We start from the raw sequence: 15,431 nt of genomic DNA, 5'->3' as shown, positions 1-15,431 counted from the left end.
AAAATTTCACTCAGTATCCATACTTTCCCTTAAGTATAATTTCGGAGTACTTTTTACACTCCTGCACGAGCGCGCGCGGGACACACACACACACACACACAAATTCAGGATGAATGATCTCAGGATACAGACCCTCATAACACTTTATGCTTAAATGTTGAATGAATGCATGTTAAGGCTTTTTTACTCAAATAATATGTTATGCTCTTAGTCATAGCATAATTTACTGATGTAAACTTTAAAAATCATGGGATAACAATGTATATGATATTATTAAATCCATAACTCTGAACTTGCAACAGAACTGTTGATGTGAAACAGCTAGTCGTAGCTCTTTGTTGAGTTGAAACAGTGTTCAGGCATCCCGCACAGGCAGATGGAGCAGATCATACAGGCGCACTAAACAGAGTGACATCATACCTTTAAAATCTGAAGGCGCGGCCGCCGGTAGAACGTCAGTTTGAGACGCACACGCTCACTCGAATAGAAAAGTAACCCCCCACTTTGATCCTTTACCAATTAAGGTTCCCATATTAAGAGCAGAGAGGACAGCAGGAGACAGAAAAGACAAGGGTGTAACTAGTATTTTCCCCCCCGAGTTTAGCGAACAAGCATTCCCTCCAGGGAGACTCGTCCGGTCAGGGAGGGTGGTAGTGAGATTTCTGCACCGTGGGACAGTTAGGTTCATTACATACAGCCTGTGCCACACGCGGACTCTAAAGGGATAAAGGAGAGACACATTTTTTTCAAGACCATCAGCAAAACTTGTAAGTTTAAAACCTTTCGTTTTAGCAATTACAATGCTTTGTGTTGCGTTTTTTTTCTGGTGTGCTATTGAGTCTTGGTTCTGATAGCTTGTATACTGTTTTGTAAGATTTCTTCGTAAATTAATTCATAAAGAGTTGAATTTCATCAGAGTGCACAAATGTTTTGAGTTGTATGTAGGTTAAATTGTAATGTAGCAGCTATAGCGTGTGTAGTGCCCGTTCGGGAATGACTGAATGTCCATATCCTGCGTACATATACTGTAGATGCCCTGCATGCACAACGAAGTTGAGGCGTCAGTCTCAAACAGCTACAACTGTAAACGGGTTCTTTTTAATTCATGAAATGGGAGACAGGGTCAAACGAAACAAACAAACTGTCAAACATACATGAAAACGTGCACATCGCGTATCTTGTGTATGAAAGTTTAAATACTAATTTGTAATTCATATATAGGCTGCTAAATATTATATCGCCATTTACGAACCGTTCTAAAAAAAAAAAAGTTTATTAATCCGATGCTCTTCAAAAGGTTTTGGCACATCACTCCTGTAATCTAATTAAGGCCTCCACACCAAATAAGGGAAAATATGGAAAAGGTCCGCTCCCTGTTCATCCTTTGATGTGAGAGTTGCGCGCGCCCCCCTACGCTCGAGGAGAATCTTGCAAAGTACATCTCGAGCTCACCTGGATGAAACAGCGTGGGACATCGAGAGCTTGCAACTACTTTTGAGTTTTTAATGTACAGGGGAAAAAACATGCATTTTGCCAGGTATTGCTTTGCTTTGTTAGAATTATTCGCATGTAAGAATAATGTAAACACTCTATCTATCTATCTATTATATATATATATATATATATATATATATATATATATATATATATATATATATATATATATATATATATATATATATATATATATATATATGTTTGTACAATTATGAGCAATAGCTAAGCCACATCCTGTTGACACAAGGATTTTTTTTTTTTTTACAAAAATACCCTCAGTGCCATACTCCCCTTCAATATGTAATCTGTGTTTTTCACTGTTGCAGAGGAGATGCATATCTGCATTTGTGGTTGACAGTCACAGGCAGTATGTGGGTAAATCAGCCAAAGCAACAAGCAGCTCTGCAGTGCACGCGACTAAGGCGTGGCTGAAAGTTGGCATCACATGCCATCTTCACTGTTCTTTTAAGTCTGTCCTCAAATGAACTTTGCTCATGTTCTGTGTTAGGCCTATCATTTTGGGCAACTCTCTCTGAAACTGCCTTTAAAAAGTATTTTTCAAAAGAGTTGTAATACAGCCTGCAGATAAATAACTATGTATATATAAATAACAGTATATATAGGATATGTGGTTAGCTGGCATTAAATAGATTGGGGAAGTTAACATCGTGTGATATGACATTTTTGGAGCTTGAAATGTCTGGTCACCACTCTACTGCATTGGGCATACTTAGTTGAAATATTCTTCTAAAAATCTTATTTTGTGTTCAGCAGAATAAATTTATAAACATCCAGGATGGCATGAGTGATTTTAATTTTTGAGTGAACTATCCCTTTAAGATATTCAGTCTTGTACCTGTCATACTTAATATCTCCTGCAGATGTCACCAAAGAACAAAATGGGCTTAGCACTACTGGGTAGAATTGAATGTCTGACTTTATTAAATTTTTTTGAGTGTATAAGCAAATGGCCTATATACAGTTAGGCTGCATTGTGGGAATTAAAATATCTCTAAAAAAAGCTTTAATAACAATAGGACATTGGTGATTTTGCTGAGCCCTAAAATAAAGCAAAAGACAAAAGGGTATAAATTACAAGAAGTATGAATTACCAATTTGAAAGCACTTAATGATCATGTACCATGATATATATAGTATAGTGATGGATTTTAGGTTATGTTGTGAAACTGTAATGAAAAGCTTGTCAAACCAGGCTTCTTTGCTCTTTACCTCTTTTTGTTGGGCCTTACTAGAATATTTTCTGTCTAAAAAAAGAGAGTAAAAGAAAGTATTTATTTTAGTAAAGTATTACATGACTAATATTAAAAGATTAAGGGTAACATGTTATGTATGCAGATGTTTTATGACTGAGAGCGGGGGAATTGGAGAGGGGGTTATGAGGCATTGGTGGCTCATTACATGAAGGGCATTCCACAGATTCTCCTGGAGAGACAAATAGTGAAAAGAGGTCTAAAGGGAAACATTCTTTTTGGACTGCGTCCTCACTCACTGTTTTGGCCCAGTTGCCTTATTTAGTCAAATGTTAGATTAATGCAGCACTTGTCTTTTCGAAATTGTTCTGCTTTGTGAATTTCTCCTAAATAAGGATGGAAATACTGCCAAAATTTGTATAAACACCTTGGGAATTCAAACACATTTTTTAAACATATTTGCAACTTTGTTATTATCTATTGTGATTTTTTACTTTAAAAGGGTAGGAAGGTATCTGGGCACCTTGTGCCACAAGCAATTAACAATTTGATATTTGATGGTAGGCTTATTACATCAACACATGTATATGATATTAAATGTCAATTGCTTAGATTTAGCCTGAAGTGTAAATACTAATAGTTATCTCAAATTATTTCAAATTGTACAAAATATATATTTAGTTTTCTCAACTTAAGCTTATTTTTGTTTTTTTACTATACTTACTAGTTTTAAATAAGTTTCTGTTACTCTCTTAATCCTGAAGTCATTAATAAAAACATTTAAGTGGTCCTAATTAAACAGTATACTAGAAATGTCAAATTTTGGAATCATAACTAAAATATACACTTTAACATTTGGCATTAAGTACAAATAACAAAAACTTATCAAGCTCAAAATTGCAGCTGTGTGGAACAAGCCCTTGTGCTTGAATACGTTATGTATGTTTTGTTAAAACAAAGGAATGTATGTAGAACAATAATAATTAATTTTCTTATGAATATTGTTGTTTTGTTTTAGCTGGTTGATAGTTGTGATTTGTGTGAAGTCACTATTAGGGTGATTAATGTTATAATGAACTTGGAGCCTGTTAAATTTAAGCCATTCTTCTTTGATGTAATAAGGACCACAATGGAAACAAGCCTTTGGGCTTTTTTGTGTTTTTATCCTTTTGAACACTTCGTGTTGATTGTTGTTGTTGTTCAATAAAGTTTTCATTCATTCATTTACTCAATTGTACTTTACAAAAGTGAAGATTTATGTGCACTAAGAAGTACTGATGAGAAACCATTGTGCCATATAGCTATCTGAGATTCCAGTAATGATTTTCCTTATACTGTATAAGTAACTCAATTTAAATCATTATATAAAAACAATAATAATGTAATCAAAGATGAGTTAGGTTAACTTGTAACTAGGTACTTAAAAAATTAAGTACAGTTTACTTGAGCCAAATAAGTACAATTACTTAAAAGAAGCAACAACAACAACAAACTCTAGGTAAGGTTAACTAATTAGATTTTACAGTGTGAACTAGATCTAAATGTGTTGATATGAGCATAAAGTGAAATATTCAAAAGATCTCAGTAAATATTCAGAGGTTAATAATAACTCAGAGTTCTCAAACGTTTTGTGTGTTTTAAAACTCTAAATGAGTTCCTCAAAGCACCAGAGGATGTTTGTAATTTTCAAACATTTGAATGTTGATGCAGTGTTTGTATAATTCTGTTTATACTCTATTTTGACCCAGTCTCGTGTAATGCATACTTTTGGGTCAGTACATGAAGAGCAAACACAACATTAGGGGTGAATATACCAGTATTTTACCTGTACTGATTGGAGACAAACACTCATTCAACTGACATATTCTAAAGTATTGCATAATGTCCTTTTACTGTAGCTTTTGTACTGTTGTCAGACAGGTTACTATACACTTAGCCAACATTTTATATATATATATATATATATATATATATATATATATATATATATATATATATATATATATATATACACACAACGAATACACAAAATAATGACATACATTCAGTAGCAACTTCTTAAAAACTGAAGAGTATTTACACAAAGGAGCCTGTGAGCATTCTTTGAAAACAATCTATGTACTTCAGTCACTTTTTGATCAGAATGGCAGTTTATATGTAATCAAAGTCCCTTGTCTTGATGTAATTTTAGTCTGATATTGGTCAAAACTTTTTATTGTATTTCCTTCTAGTGAAAGAGCATTGAAAAGAAGAGCATATTCCCCAAGACTCCACCCAAAAAGCGAGACAGCGAATTAGTGCAGGAGACCCGAGTCAATAAAAATGAGTCAACACCCACGCCTCCACCAGTCGAGCGCCGCCGCTCCCCTATCCAACGCTGCACTAGCCCCGGACAAGGACGCAGACATGCCCGCGACAGAGAAAGATCTCGCTGAAGACGCACCATGGAAGAAGATCCAGCAAAATACATTCACGCGTTGGAGCAACGAGCATCTAAAATGTGTCAATAAGCGCTTAGCCAACCTGCAGACGGACCTGAGCGACGGGCTCCGGCTGATCGCGCTTCTGGAGGTGCTCAGTCAGAAGAAGATGTTCCAGAAGTACAACCAGCGCCCCACGTTCAGACAGATGCAACTGGAGAACGTCTCCGTGGCTCTGGAGTTCCTCGACAGGGAAAATATCAAACTGGTGTCCATAGGTATGTGTGCTTTTTCACTCAGACTCTTGAACATTTAACTTTCTTTAACTATCTTCAGACATCTGAAAAATGCATGGTCTTAAAATATAATTGATATAAAGATATAACGAAAAGCGACTTGAAGTGAATTCCTCCAATGTGATCCCACTAAACATGGGCAACAAACAGGGCATACAGTTTTAGCCAGGCCACAAAGTAACGGGAAAGAATTGTGTAAATGAAGGCCTAGCAGGACACTCTTGGTACACCGTTAGCCTACTTCATTACCTCACAACTTGCGCGTGTTTTGTACTCTTTTTTTGTATCATGTAATTGCTCGCGAGGACGGAGCTCAAATCTGAAATGTGTATAGTTGATTGTGCAGTTGAGAGTGTGACGAAGTGGGGAACCACCGTCAGTCAATCCATGCAACTTTTGTTGCACGTCCAGCCCCAAATATCGCAAAGCAATAGACAGCGTGGCGGATTGTTTTATCCTGGGTTGAGTGTTGAAAATAGCGCTGAATGAGTGAACACTATACACGTATTTGCTCTTTATGCACCAAAACTATCAGACCTAACGCGTTCTAGACGCTGCGCTACGCATATAACTTTAAAAAATTGCGATAGCAAATGGCCTGTTGGTTTTTATTTTTTATCCGTAACAATACTTACTTTTTGTAACACCTGACAGCGAGTGTGGTGTTTAAAACCAGTCTTCATTAATTGTACCGTGAGGACACGCCCCACTCACGCTTTAACTCTCACGAGGACCTTAGCGGCTTCTTCAGAGATGCAGGTGGTTGTTTTGGGTGTTAACGTTATTAGGGGTGTCGGGGGAGATTGGATGAGTCACATCTTACACATTTCTTGTGTTAAAGAAATAATTCACCCAAAAATTTTAATTCTCTCATTATTTAACCTCATGCCATCCCAGATGTGTATGACTTTCTTCCTTCTGCTGAACACAAATGCAGATTATTAAGATAATATTTCAGCTCTGTTGGTCCTCACAATGCAAGTGAATGCTGACCAAAATTTCGTAGTTACAAAAATCACAAAGTATATGTATATATGGGTATAATATATTCAAAAGCAATATAAGTGCGGGTGAGAAACAGATCAATATTCAAGTTCTTTATTACTATCAATCTCCACTTTCACTTTTTTCTTTTGTTTTTGGGCGATTTGCATTCTTGCATATCACTACCTACTGGGCAGGGAGAAGAATTTATAGTGAAAATTTACTTCCATATTGAACTGTTTCTCACACACACCTATCATATGTCTTCTGAAGATATAGATTTAACCACTGGAGTCTTTTGGATTACTTTTATACTGTCTTTATGTGCTTTTTGGAGCTGAAATTGGTACCAAATTACTTGTGAGGACCTGCAGAGTTGAAATATTATTCTAAAAATCTGTGTTCAGCCGAAGAACGTCATACACTTCTTGCATGGCATGTGGGTGAGTCAAAACATTTAGGTGGGTGTCCTGGGTAGCTCGGTGAGTAAAGATGCTGATTACCACACCTGGAGTTGCGAGTTTGAATCCAGGGTGTGCTGAGTGACTCCAGCCAGGTCTCCTAAGCAACAAATTGGCTCTGATGCTAGGGAGGGTAGAGTCACATGGGTTAACCTCTAACCTTGGTGGGGTGCGTGGTGAGTTGTGCATGGATGCCGTGGAGAATAGCATGAAGCCTCCACAGGTGCTGTCTCCGCAGTAATGCGCTCAACAAGCCACATGATAAGATGCGCGGATTAGGGCTGCAACTAACGATTATTTTGATAATCGACTAATTTAACAATTATTGGAACGATTATTCGACTATTCGGTTGATTATTGCAATGATTAATCATTAGCTCTTAGCCGACTATTCAGCTTGTGCTTAGACTTAAAAGGTTGTATTCAGCGTGCTTCCTAACAATAAAGAGGACAAAATCATCTTTTAAAAATCTCTCTAAATTACATTTACTCAATTCCAAGGGAAAAAAAAAACAAATTTTAAAAGTTTAATTCAGTAAAAATTAACTGCAAGAACACCGATGATGTCACGTGTGTATTTTATATAGACTTGCTTTTAGAGAATATGTGGAAAACAAGACAAAAAAAAAATCTTGATTACAATAATCAAGATTTTTTTTGTCTGGTTTTCCACATATTCTCTAAAAGCAAGTCTATATAAAATACACACGTGACATCAGGGCTGGACTGGTAATCTGGCATACCGGTCATGTTCCCGGTGTGCCGACGCACTTTGGGGCCGATCAGGGAACTGGCTATTAGGAGAACCGAGCGGGCCGGTGTGTCATCTGCGAAACATGCCAAATGAGCCGCTGTGTTATGCAGAACGGACCACAAAACAAAGTATCCTTATCCGCGATAAGGACAGCAAACTTTTTGGCCGGTTGCCATGTTAAATCCCGGGCCGATTTATGTTCCCTGTCCAACCCGGGGTGACGCATAGGCTACAGTATATTATGATTCAATACATTGCGATCCATCACGTTGTAAATCTAGCTACAGCAGGGACGAGGGACGGGCGTCCCTGCGCCAGAGGGTGCCTCAGTCAGGTGCAGTTGACCACACAGAGAAATACCATTTTTTTAGTTTGTTTATGATGCACTTCCTTATTATTTATAATTTTTTATTGTCAACGTCAATAACGGCGACTAATAGTTTCAGCCGTAGCGCGGATTGACTGTTTCAGACGCAGAGGCAACTGCGATTCGTCCTCTGTCACCGTATTGAGGCAAGTCACTACGCCACCACGAGGACTTGGCGCGCATTGGGAATTGGGCATGCCAAATTGGTAAGAAAAGGGGAGGGGGAAAAAAAAAACATTTGGGTGTACTATCCCTTTAAGAGTTGTCCAGAAATCCATTCATTCAGTGCTTGTTTTGATTGAATGATGATGCAGTGACATGCACACTAGTTTTCAGGCTCACTTCAGAGATCCAAAGTGCTGCATTGGTTCATAGTGGCTAAAATTCAAAGTGCATCTGAATTTAATGGAATATTCTGGGTTCAATACAAGTTAAGCTCTATCAACAGTATTTTTGTTATGTTGATTACAACATAAAATAATGTCAACTTATCCATTATTTTCTTTAAAATTACATAAATCAGACTGGGCCTGGGTCGCTCTGCGAGTATTGACACTGACTACCACCCTTGGAGTTGCGAAATCGAATCCTGGACCTGCACTCTCCCAAGCAACCAAATCGGCCCAGTTGCTAGGGAGAGTAGAGTCACATGGGGTAACCTTGTGGTCGCGAGTCGTTGTTCTCGCTCTCAATAGTGCGCGTTGTGAGTTGTGCGTGGATCACGGAGAATAGCATGAGCCTCCACATGCTGCGAGTCTCCGCGTTGTCATGCACAGCAAGGCACATGATGTGATGCGCGGATTGACTTATTAGCGGAGGCAACTGAGACTTGTCCTCTGCCACCCTAATTGAGGTGTGTAACTGTGCCACCACAAGGACCTACTGAGTAATGTGAATTGGGCATTTCAAATTGTGGTGAAAAAGGGGATTCAAAAAAAGACAAAAATCAAAGTTACAGTGGTGCACCAACAAGTGAATGGGGCCATTTTCTGAGGGGTTAAAGGCATAAATGTGAAACTTGTAATTTTTCAAAAGCACTTACATTAACTCTTCTGTTAAAACTCTGTAGTGTTTGAGCTGTTACGTTGTTTAAATGTTCATTATGTTCATTTACCCAAGATTACGAGCTTTACAGCATTACGTCGTCATGGCAACAAAGCTGGAAAATTGGCTATAACTTTACATAAAACAGTTAGTATGGGGGTTTTATCACACAAAAATCATGTTAACAAACATATTGTTTATGTCTTCTGTCTATATTTTTGAAACTGAGTATTTTAATGTTTATTATTAAGTGGCCTTATTCACTTCCATTGTTAGTGCCTCACTGTAACCCAGAGATATATATTATACATGTATACATTATTTTGACCCATGAATAAATGCTTTAACTTAAAATTTCAATTGTATCAGACAATGAATTAACAAAATTCTTGCCATTTGTATTCATATTCAGTCCCTTTCTACCTTACTATGAAGTCCAGGTGGATTATTTCTTGTTAATATTTTATAATAAAATATTTTCTTTTAATAAAGCTCTTGCTTTTATCAGCTATGCCACAGCAATGAGTGTAAGGTTTGGCTCTTTATGTGAGCGTTTCCCAACATGTCCCAGAGGGTATGAATAAACATTGTCAAATATGTTGCAAGCCATGAAAGATGAATCAGCAGTTGCTTAACACTCATTGTATATAGAAACGCCTTCTTCCCTTACTGTTGATGCAAGCAAGCAGAGATGAAGAACAAGTTGTGCTGACTCTGTTTGGTTTACTCACACACAAATTATTGTCTGGATTGTCTGAACTTCTGATTTGTTTGATGGCCATTTTATCATGCATCTGAATCATCTGTGTCTTCTAGAAATGGTTTTATTGCAAGTAATAAATAAATGTATTGGTGGGAAGACCTGTGCTCCTGTCTAATACTTGCCTTAAGTGTTTAGTGACTGGAACAGTTTGCATCCATGCCAGTGTTCTTGCTTTTCATTAAGAACATTAAAACATGTATGAGCATAAAGAGAATTACACAAATATGTCCCTCTGTGTGCCTGTATAGCCTAGATGTTTTCGCAAGTGCAACATAAAGAGGAGGTATGTGTATTCCCCTGTCATGACAGGCCCCATATTTTGCTTGTCCAAACGGCTATAGAGCTGCTTGATGCCTTCTAGGGTAAGAAAGATTTGACAGCCCCTTATCTGTTCCTTTGGGTGGGGCTCATATTAGTGCTTTCAAGTGTGGAGACGCATGAGACTCTAATCTGAATTTTCATCTAGCGTGGTACTACCGGAGTGGTCGGAACAGAATTTGAACTTCAAGGCATTTTAATAATATTTACAGTATTGTACAAAATTCGTAGGCACAGACTTGAGATGTGCCCTGTAATTAATTTATATCTTCTGCTTAAATGTCAATAGGAAATATACATTTTAGATTTCCAAACATTCCTTTTGCAAATAGAATAGAAGCACAATATGCAGTCCTGCAACAGATGGTATTGCCCCCACAGAGCCCGGATCTCAACATCATGAGTCGGACTGGGATTACATGAAGAGACCGAAGCAATTGAGACAAAACTGTAGTATGTAGTACTGTAGTCTTCAAATACACAAAACTGTGGCCCAAATATTGATTTTAAATTATATATTTTTTTAATGTTGACTGCATATATGAAGTTCATTCATAAATGCCATTTTTGCAAATTCATGAATTGATAAACTATTCATGGCATCATCTTTGAAAGCACCCTCATACAACATTTTGTCACAATTTCCCAAAACTTTTGCACAGTACTGTATGTCACACTTAAGATTGTGTGAAGCTTTTAGGTAACCAAAATTGCAGATAAATTGCACAGTAACTTGCCTTATTTAGAGGCACTTTTTAATGCAATAATTTAGACTGTATGGGGTAGGGCTGGGTGATGGGACGATGTTATCTGATATCGATGATGTCAGATGAACAAAAATGCCAATTGCGACACTCGTTGACAGACGATGATCAACAATATCTGGAAATGGCAAAACCGTGGATCTGCGAAGTTGCCAAATACATTAAACTGTGACCAGGGTGAAACTAGCACCCACCACCCGCAAAATAATATATATATTTATTTTATGTTTCAATAAATGAATACATTTTTTTAAAGCAAAATCAATAAAGAAAACAAATTCACAGACCATTGACCAGGGTGTTGACTATGTAATCATATCACAATATTGTAAGTCTATTATAGTTAAAATTATTTTTACATATCGCCCAGCCCTGGTATGGAGTCAGAATGGTAAATTGTGGTCAGGATAATTGTCTAAGCTTGTCAAACCTAACTGCATGTTGAGACTTTATTCTGATGTGTAGGCAGAAAGCGAATGCCTATAGGTACAGGATGGAATAAAAGTATGTGAATTTTGTGATCTGTTGTGTAACAACTAAATATAGGACCCCTGAGTGAGGAAGGCGCAGATGCATTGCAAGATTCAGATTTATATTGGTTTCACTATCCATTTGAATTTCACATTGAATTTAAGATGTGGAGCCTTGTTGAATTTATACCACTAGTTTGTTGCCAGATTATGTTTACATTATAAAGGAATGGTTTACCCCAAAATGAAAGTTTTGTCTTCATTTGCTCAGCCTCATGACATTCCAAATATGTTTAAGGTTCCAGTGCTTTTTTTGGCAATGCCAGGATATCCTGTCAGTTTCCAGGTGGCAAAAGTGCTCCTGAGTGAACCAGACTTCAGTCTGACTGAAGTTGCATGAAATGCAAGTAAAATTCAAGTTAGAATGAAATAAAAGATGTTAGACAAGCTCGATTTGTGCAAGTACATACTTCTGGAGGCATGTGTGCGTGTTTGTGTATGTTCACACCCTGCCCTACATTTGTAAAGCACACTGTGGCAAGTCTCGCAGCCCAACCTCTTCTCCATTCCCTTTTAATTTTTGATACTTGAATCTCCTCATTTCTGCTTAAACAAAAGAATGGGGTTATTTTTGGATATATATGACTATTTGTGACTCCGTTATAGATGTTAAATTTTTCTGTACAAGCTTTTAAAGTTTAATTCAACATCTGCACGAAACCACATCTGCCATGCGCAGAATGTTCTTCAAAAAGCCTCAAAGGATGTGGAAGAACCTTAAAGCTCAAGACATACAAACAGAGAAAGAGGATGACAAATTGTTAGGTAGAAAGGATAAATGGGCTGGAAATGTATAAGGGGAGAATGTGAATCAGAATGAGCAGAATTGACAAGGGGGCTATGAAAATGACAAGGCTAAGCTAAGATCAGGGCCGTAACCACCATAGATGTATGTGGTTCTCACTGAAAAGACAAGCTTTGGCCAGCATGAAAGTTGATGCTGGGTTAGGCTAATTTGTGGTGGTCTGGTGCTGGTCTAGCTGCATATTAATAGCCCAATATTCAGAATAATGATCAATCAATGTGTTTTTCAATGGTAGACTCAAACTTTTAGGCCCCCCCCCCATCTTGAAGATTTGGTTACAGTCTTTGCTGCAATTGCTGTTATTTATTTTTCCTGCAAAGACCTTGCTTTTGAGATAAGATAATTTAATTTGGCTATAGTTGAAAAGCTAATACAGTGGGACTGCATGACTTTGCTATATTCCCAAATGGAGGATGTGAATTATTCACTTTGAGACTTTGGTAAAGAGGGGGTTAGTCAAAGGGGGATGGACAGTAAATGAAATAAGCTGGATCAAGCAAGGGTGGGGGTGGTGGATGTTTCCTATTGGACATAATTGCATGCCACTTCCTTGACCCGGCAAGCCATAGAAAAATGCAACCCCAAAAATGATGGAGATTTGTAAAACAATTAAATTGTAGACTGGCTTTGTCCTCTGAGGAACTGAATACTGTATGCCTGTGTGGCTTTTATTTTTTTTCAATATGGATTGGAGAAATTGTCATCTCAAATTGTAGGCCTAAATACTTAATTTATGTCTCCCAGGTATTCAAATGTCCTCACAAGGATGGTAAAACCTTGATGTCGGTCCCCATGAGGAAAAACTGCTTTTAAATTATGTATTTTGAAAATATAAAAATGCAGGAAGTATTCTGTTGGGGGACAGAATATAAAGTTTGTACAGAATAAAAACCATTATGTCTATGGAGAGACCTCATAAAACAAACTCAACTTGTGTGTGTTTTCTTGTTTGAGGTGAAGTTGATGGAACTGTGTTCCAACCAGCCACAGAACAACCAAGCCAAATGACAATCCAGCTCAGTCAATATAGGGTTTTACAAAAGTAATACCACAGCAGTTTTCACTTTAGTCATTTTTACTCTCTTTCTCTCCCTGCCTTCCTCCTGTTCCCTCCCTTTCCCATCTGTAATCAGAAACCCCTGTGCAGGGGAATGAGTGGCCTGCCAGGATCAAGTTTGCTTCTGCCCTTTTAAGGCTAAAAACCAAGGGGAACATTTCCAGAGAGAGAGCAAAGAGTGGGTAAGGAGGGAGGCAAGGAGAAAAGGAGGGAGGACCATTTGGAAGTCATGGAAAGTAAAAAAAAAAAACAAAAGAGGAAGTTTGCTTGCAGAGTTTATGCTCCTAAAACCAATGTATCGAATGTGCTCTATTTTGAAAACCAAAGGCAGAATGGTTCTGTTCTGTAGAATTCTGCATTAATGTGACACATGGTTCTCATTAAGCCCTGTAGCACAACCGTTGTTTCACAATTTTTGTAGGTTTTCCAAACCGCAGCTGTTGTAGATAAAGAAACATGCCGACTGTAACCCTGGTGTCATTGCAGACAATCCATGCGGCGAATGTTTATCATGGTGTTAAACAGAAATGTAACATTCCATGCAATTCAGAGTTGCCTTACTTGGACTGTGGAGAGGGAGGGGTACTGGCCAGTCATGTTGAGTTTTCAGTGTCTCTGATTGTGTTTGTGTATAGGCGTTCGGACCACCGGGCAATGATAAGACCTTTTTGGAATGTGTGCAATTTCCTCCAAATCCTCTATGGCTGTGCAGCCAACATGAAACCCTCACTGCTTGTTAATGGTCTCAGTTGTGTGAATGAAAAGGCTGATTATCAAACTGCTAATTTGTCACATGCCTATGAAATGCCTCAAGATGAACGCTCTTTCGTAATCAGTGTGCCTTAAACATCTGCAGTCTGTTATGTTTTCCGGCATCATGGGTTGGGTTGTAGGGTCAAGGGTGAGGGCTGATGTCAGAGCGGCAAGGATATCTGGCAGGTCCAGACTTGGTGAGTCATGGGAATGTTTCTGGGGGATTTTACTCTTCGATCCACTACTGATAATTTGGCACTCTAACAGGAAGGCCACAACTAACTAGCCCCATCTCAGTCCCTTGTCTAATGCTATGGTCGAAACCTGCCACCTCGCTGTCCAGTGAGTCAATGACCGAATATAATATACCAGGGCTTGACATTAACGCTTGTCTGGGACTAGTGGATTTTTGAAGGGGCAAGTGAAAGAGAATTTTACTTGCCCAACTGGACAAGCAGTCCGATTAAAACTTTAATAACAAAAAAATGACCAGCTATATTTGTGATCGCCAAGGCCTGTGTCACTTATTAGAAAGTTAATATTCTTCTATTAAAGGTAATCAAGAGGATGCAATTTTATAATTCGCTAGCAATCTAGGAAAAGCTGGGCCCTGTTTGATTGACCAGTGACGTCTGTGTGTGTGCTGAACATGCGCGTGTTCCTAAAAATGGTTGCGCTAATGTGAACCTGAACATTTCAAGATCTGCCAAAATGCCTGTCTTGGTGAGGTATTAATGTAAACACTGTCTAAAATGAATGTAAACGGCAGAGGAAAATGTCAGACTTGAAGAATAAATGTAAGCTAATAGACCTGCTACCATCTAGTGTAGAGTGCCATTTATAATAACCAAACAACCATGAGAAAACGCTCACTGTTCTTGTGGTTTTAAAAAGTATTCATGTATTATAATCATGCAGTGAAGACCAGTAGTAGTTTTATGTTGCATATCATTCTAAATGTTTCCTTAAATACTTGAAACTGCTGTTAAATTTTTTAAAGTTTAAAAAAAACTAGCACTGGATTTTCTTATTGTATATTTGTTCTATTATTTTTAATCTTTCTATACATAGCTGTTTTTTTATTGTTATTTTATTACAAACTGTTTACTAGTCTTGAATAATTATGCTTTTATCATGCAGTAACACACTGACATAGTGATTGATGTATGACCTCCTGAAACCGAAAACCCTCCCCTCCAAATCAGAACACAAGTGGTCACTGGAGATTCATTTAAGTGACCAGGTGTAAATGGCTATGTCTTACCTGACCACATGTGATCTGATCACCTGAGACGCATTGTAATACCAGGTGGAAATTAGGTCTTTGATATCATATGCAGCAAAAGCACCTTATGAGCCCATACGGACGCATTCAACTCATGCATACTACAACTGCTTTGTGGTGAT

At 37.9% G+C, this 15,431-nt stretch overlaps 1 protein-coding gene across 1 annotated transcript in view; it reads left to right on the top strand.

Moving 5' to 3' along the window:
• Positions 1-523: 523 nt before the first annotated feature.
• flna (filamin A, alpha (actin binding protein 280)) overlaps positions 524-15,431 on the top strand; it is a 50,192-nt gene continuing 35,284 nt past the window's right edge. Inside the window, exons 1-2 of the mRNA XM_052090945.1 lie at positions 524-767; positions 4,940-5,406. Of these exons, the coding sequence (XP_051946905.1) occupies positions 5,031-5,406 (376 nt within the window). The 5' untranslated portion in view covers positions 524-767; positions 4,940-5,030. The remainder of the gene's footprint in view (positions 768-4,939; positions 5,407-15,431) is intronic.

Source organism: Xyrauchen texanus, chromosome 25 (genome assembly GCF_025860055.1).
Source record: "Xyrauchen texanus isolate HMW12.3.18 chromosome 25, RBS_HiC_50CHRs, whole genome shotgun sequence".
NCBI classification, from domain to species: Eukaryota; Metazoa; Chordata; class Actinopteri; order Cypriniformes; family Catostomidae; genus Xyrauchen; species Xyrauchen texanus.
This window is presented reverse-complemented; position numbering and strand designations above follow the sequence as displayed.